This window comes from Lontra canadensis, unplaced genomic scaffold (assembly GCF_010015895.1).
Source record: "Lontra canadensis isolate GAN:19392208 unplaced genomic scaffold, GSC_riverotter_1.0 scaffold25, whole genome shotgun sequence".
NCBI classification, from domain to species: domain Eukaryota; kingdom Metazoa; phylum Chordata; class Mammalia; order Carnivora; family Mustelidae; genus Lontra; species Lontra canadensis.
Window position 1 is genome coordinate 18,369,089 of NW_022631019.1, and position 6,000 is coordinate 18,375,088.

The following is a 6,000-nucleotide window of genomic DNA, read 5'->3' on the forward strand; positions in this document are numbered from 1 at the left end:
TTTCCTCATCCGTAAAACAGATGAAGATGAAGATGATGATAATTCCCATGTCGTAGGGTCATTGTGCTAAATAAATGAGTCTAAGTACTTAGAATGGTGCCTGGCACATGTGCGTTAGCCACTGTACTTATTATCCTTATTAGAAGAAAGTGACAAAAAGGCGAGTGTAGGGTGTGTTGAGAATCTAGGAATTGGGGGGCAGGGTCGGGTCTGATTTAGAAAGGAGGGTCAGGGAAAGCCTTGTGAGGAAGTGGAAACCTCAGCGTGAACACAGTGCAGGAAAAGCATGGAAAGGGAAGCGGTCCAAGGCAGGCAACGGTTGGTGGGATCTAGAAGCTAAGCCAGGTGAGCGAGGGTGGGATGTGCTGCCGTGTTGTGAGAGCATCCGGCCAGGGGCAGAGCGGGCCAGCAGGCTGAGGGGCACGAGGCCAAGAGGGAGGGGCGAGCACGCTGAGTCACATAGGAGCCCCCCAGGGGCAGCCACATAGGAGCCCCCCGGGGGCAGCTGCTGCAGAGCTCGGTATGTCTGCCTGTATCTGCCGGCAGAGCCCTTGCGGGTGGAGATGCGGGGACTGACACTGCGGCCTCAGTTGTCCTGTGTGCCTGGGGCTGACACCCAGATACCCGCCTCCCAGGAAAACAGTCCAGCTCGAGAGGTACGGCCTTAGTGTAAAACCCACAGTGCCTCTGGCTGCCATGGCCACCACCATGTTCAGAACGTGACTCCTAAAGTGATCTCTTTGCTTGTTGCACCTACACAGAGTCCCCTTCCAGAAACCTGCAAAACCATGGCCCACAGGCCAGATGTGGCCTGCTGCCTGTCCTTGCACCACGTGTGGGCTAAGAATGTTCTTTATATTTCTCCAGGCTAAAAAAAAAAAAGAAGAAGAAAAGAAAATGACAAAGACGGTCTGTGGCTCACATTGCCTTAAATATTTACTATTTGGCCCTTAAGAGAAAAGTTCCTACCCTTACAGACCGTCAAAGCCAGTCAGAGTTGGAGCGAAATGCACTTGGGATGGGCCCGAGACAAGGGCACTGTGTTAGGCGCCCTCCTTTCTCACTAATGGTGGGTCTTTGATCTTCCAGGACAAATTCTTCAGAAAGACCAGGAAATCAAGGACCTTAAACAGAAGATAGCTGAAGTCATGGCCGTCATGCCCAGCATAACGTACAGTGCTGCCACCAGCCCCCTGAGCCCCGTTTCCCCCCACTACTCTTCCAAATTTGTGGAGACCAGCCCCTCTGGACTCGATCCCAATGCCTCTGTTTACCAGCCCCTGAAGAAATGAAGACCAGCTGTGGGTTTTGCCCAACCATTTGGTTACCAGAAGGCATCACAAAGGAGCATCTCTGGCAGTCAAGATAAAAAAAAAAAAAAAAAAAAAAGTTTATATTGTATTTTGTGGGACTGTATATGTTGTCGTTTTTAAAAAGGGGGGGAAGATAACATCCAAGTCTGATTAGAACTGCCCATCAGTTTTTCTTGTAAATTTTTAGAAGACCTCACAGAACTTTGCAGTTTATTTTTCTCGGCCAATACATTAAAACCACTCTTGGATTTCAAATAGCCAATTTTGCCTTTTATGTATTCTTACAGTTTCCTCTTGAAGAAGGAAAAAAAAAAAAAAGCAAGGTTTTTTCTTCTCCCCCCTTTCTTTTGGTTTTGTTCTTAAATAAGCAAGCAAAACCTGCATTTTGGATTCACATGGGATGCTAATGAAAACGTTTCCTTTCTAGAGTGGAAGGGTTAATAACCTCACACGGCTTTGATTTTATAGCTGCATTCCAGAAGATGATTCTTGATATTACAGAAAACAAAAGCTGATTACCCCTCCAAGGACCAAACAAATTCCGGGAGTGTCGTTTAAGCCGAGGGGAGTGAGGCGATGAGACTAGCTATGAGCGTGTCCCCGGGGTTGTGTCTGAAATGTTCCTATTCCCCTCGGGTGTTCAGTCCTAGAAAACTGCTAGCAGTGCCTTGGGAAAATAACATTTCAAGAGGAAACTTGACGATTTTAAACTATTTGCCCCCTTTACCATCATCTGTCTTCTGTGTCGAGCTCACTGCGGATCCTGCTGGAAACTGGCAGGTAGCGGGGGCTCATGACCACTGCCGCTCCAGCCCATGTCCTTTCAGAGAAAGCACCACGGTGTTCTGGACTCGTCTCGAGGCCAGCACGTTGGGACAGGGAGCCGGGCGGTGTTTGTGTGCCAGAGACTGCAAGGACAGCGAACAAAAAGCTGCCGTTCTAGGTTTGGGTTGGTTTTTTTTTTTTAAATTTCATTTCATCTAACTGTGCTTTCCTCTCTTCATCATCTTGTGTTTGATGATTTAAAAGAAACTTGACTATTCCTCAGCTCTTGTGCCAAGGAGTTCTTTTTTGTTGTGTTTTTTTTTTTTTTTTAAGAGTTTTAAACTCAAAACTCTGCACAAAGATCTCAGTTCCAAGTGTATATTAGACACTTGTAGAAAAGTGTTTTGGCAACTTTTGGAAGTGTTTAAGAACCAGGGTGGGGCAGGGGGAGGGGCTGGGAGAGGGAGGGGCAAAGCAAAATTGTATTGGGAAACTGAGGAAAATTTAAGAAACCAAATAGATGGGTTTTGCTTCCTTGCCATGGATTCTGGAAGGACATAGTTCTTCTCAAATTTCCTGTTAATTGGCATGTGTCATATTTAAAGCAGATTAAGGTAGGACAAGCGAGTCAGCAGAATAGAAGTATTAAAAAGAATCATCCTTTTAATCACAGATCTTATTTTGGGGTTAAAAAAATCTTCTAGCTTTAGCCAGGTGTGCATGTTGCTGCCATTTTGCATTTTTGAATCATCTTGTGTAATTGTCGCCATGGAAGTGTTACTCAGAATTGTCATAGGTTTTTGTTTTTTTTTTCATCTTTGTGCAAAAACATGGAAAATTGTCCCTGACTTTGTGTTGAGGTTCCCCCCGTTTTGCTGCCTTTTGGGACACTATTTCGTTATACATGTGGTCTTGGCTGCATTCTTTTTTTTTTTTTTTCCCCCTGTGGGGTTCAAAAGAATAAACATTTTCTTACAGATAAAACTAGTTTTCTGCCTTTTTAAACTTCGCAGGAGGGACAACAAGGTAGATTGTTCTGAATGGGCCCTCGGTGGTCGCTCTTGCTCTCTCCTCATCTCGGCGCCCTGTCGGGGGCAGTGCTCCATGCGGGGGCAGAAACAGGATGTGGGAAGAATCCATGCACGGTCTCAAGCTGGTTTTAGTTCTAGTCCAGCTTAAGACATACACATTCTCATTCTCTCTACCTCATGCTTCCCTCTCCTCCCCTCCCTCCCTCCATCTTTCTCTCCTCCCAGCCCCCACCCCCACCTCTGGAATTTCTTTCTCCCTCACATATGGTTTGAACCACGGCTAACTTGTTTTCTGGTACAATCCTCCTTTCCTGAAAAAGCAAGTTAGGGGTGGGGTTGGAAGGTAGTTGGCAAGAAAATCTTTTGAGAGCAAATTTCCTTCCCATTTTCCAGAATCTTTGGGGCCACTTGGTGACCAGTAGCCTGTTGGGTTTCCTATCTGCTCTGGATCCTGAACTGACCTCCGAGATAGCCACTTCTAAGTCCTCCTGTGTTTCTAGAGGCTTTGTCTGTTTTCATCTCCTGTGAAGCCAGCTGCCTCTCAGTCCCTGCTTCCCTCTCTTGGCCATTGTTACAATTGATCTTGGCTCCGGTTTTGGAAAATTCTGCTCTTGGCACCTCACCCTCCATCCCTATTGCTGGATAGCCTTCCTGAGTCTCAGCCACTTCAGCTCTTGCAGACACGCCCCACTTAATGCCATGAGCAGGGCTGCCCGCCTCCCACTCCCACCCCAGGGAAGCACCTTGGCTTGGCTTTTGCCTTCACCTTCCCCGGAGGACTGGAGGGACGTGTCTGCCTACAGCATTCTCACTGGCACGTTCTTTTGCCCCAAGAAAATCTCTAGTTGTTGTCTTTGTTGTTTTAGGCCCATGGCGAAGGGGTTCCACTTCTTAGTACACTGTAATTGATGACTTGCCATAAAGCCGTGTTTGCCATTCTGTATGGTTAAATGTTTACAGAAGGAGCGGGCTGGGTGTGTTTTCACCGGCTGAATAACCTCTCTTTATTGACAGTCCCCCAGCTTGACAAGGAAATAGCTGTCGTGTGTCCATTCTCTGTGATAATCTTTCCTATAAAGTGGGAACAAACAATTCCTCCTGGCTCCAGGCCTGAAGGAAGGGACTAGTCCTCTCCTAACCATCCCAACTCACCCTGCTCGCCTGGCTCTGTTCAGGGGGCCATGCCAGCCACCCGGGACTGCCGAATGTTCTCAAGGCTGCTGTCCGATGGCTTCTTGGCCAGTTCACATCGCACTAGAGGGAGCCAAAGCAGGAGACCTGAAGCCTACCCAGAAGCCAATTCAGTGAAGCCCATCTTGGAAAGTGTGGTCAGGCGGCTTGGGCTGTGGCGGCTAGGCCCAGCTGGTTAAGTGCCTGGCCTTGTTTCTCTCAGTGCCTACCGGTCTGAGCTGGCTTCCTCGCTCTAAGGGCTCCAGGCTGCTCCGAAGCCTGGTGGCTTAGCCAAGCCCTCTAAACACAGATGGGAGTCTGCTCCCAGCTTCGAAGCTACCAGCTCCATGACCTCCCTTAACCTCTCTGGGTGGGTGTAGTGCCCTCACCTTGAAGGAGCGTAGTTCCTTGCTGCCCTGCCTCCTGGAAGGAGTTGCTGTGGGAACTAGGTGACACATAAGAGTGTTCTGCAAACTATCCAGGGCCTCCCAGCTTCAAGTCCAGAACTGTAGCAAGGAGTCATGGCTGGGCAGGGAGCCGGCTGAATTCCTATTCCTGGGGCTAGTTCCCTCCCCCACAACCTGACTCCCTGGAGAGCTCTCCCCAGCAGCGCCCCCAATCTGAATCTGCATTTTAGCAAGATCCCCAGAGAGGATTCCAGGTGCTTTGCAGTGTTTATGGGCTAGAAGCCCCATCCTGAGCTGACTTCCCCAACCTGAAGATTAAACACTATCCCTCCCTCTCTTCTGGATCAGGAAAAGCCAACACTCGGGCTTTGAAAAGTCAGAGCTAAGAGTTTGGAAGATGAGGGCAAGCTGGAGACGAAGAGCCCTAGGCTTTACCCATTCTGCTGATTTTGTGTAGTATTCCCCCTCCCCCATGGGCGTGTGAGCTTTGTGAGAGCAGGGGTGTCTGTTTACTTACTTGCTGGAACCCTGGAAACCAGGACAGTGACTGCTACGTAGTTAAGTGCTCAGGAAACCTTTACCGAGGGAACAGGTGAATTAGGTTAGACATGTAATCTGAACGACTATGTCTTAACAGAGCGCCTCTCGAGCAGTACTGTTAGAATGACAGTGTACACAGAACTGTTTCTTGAAGGAGACGGGAAAATTTGAAGTGGCATATTTTCGTGACATCTTCCATCTGCGTGTCTCTGGTTTCTGCCGAAACTTTGTTTTCTTGTCAGATTTTTCTCTACAAACGCCTGCCTGACTTCACCAGGTGCAGAGATTTCCTAAACAGCTGGATGCGCGGAGAACACTCGCTTCCCCGTCAGGGAAACCTCGCTGCAGGGAACCTGCTGGGCCCGTCCATCCATCCATCCATCACCCAGCTGGAGTCTCAGACCTGATTTCCCCAAGTGCTGGCCCCAGTGCCTCTTGAGTCACTGTGGGGATTTTTCATTTTGACAGTAATCGAATTGTAAAGCATTTCCTCCAGGAAGGTTAAATGAATGTCTCGAAGATCTCCTTCCATCTGACTACAGAGGCCACCCATCTCTTCTTGCCTCCGTCCTTCCTTGGGCTTACTCTGTTCCTGCCTCATTCCTGTCTCAGGGCTTGCTTTTCACTCCTCTGCCTTTGCCCGAAGTTCAAATCTTACATCCCCTCAGGATGGGCATCATAGGGTTCTGGAATCACCCTGCCAGTGTAGCTCTGACCTCCGTCCTAAGAATCCCAGGCTTAGCTTCACACAAGGCGCTGTGGCCTTTAAGCCCC

General features: G+C 48.7%; 1 protein-coding gene across 1 annotated transcript in view; it reads left to right on the plus strand.

Annotated features, from left to right (window-relative positions):
* Nucleotides 1-2,273, plus strand: part of MACO1 (macoilin 1) — a 62,805-nt gene extending 60,532 nt beyond the window's left edge. The window contains exon 11 of the mRNA XM_032863801.1: nt 1,090-2,273. Coding sequence (XP_032719692.1) covers nt 1,090-1,292 — 203 coding nt within the window. The 3' untranslated portion in view covers nt 1,293-2,273. The remainder of the gene's footprint in view (nt 1-1,089) is intronic.
* The last annotated feature ends 3,727 nt before the right edge of the window (nt 2,274-6,000 follow it).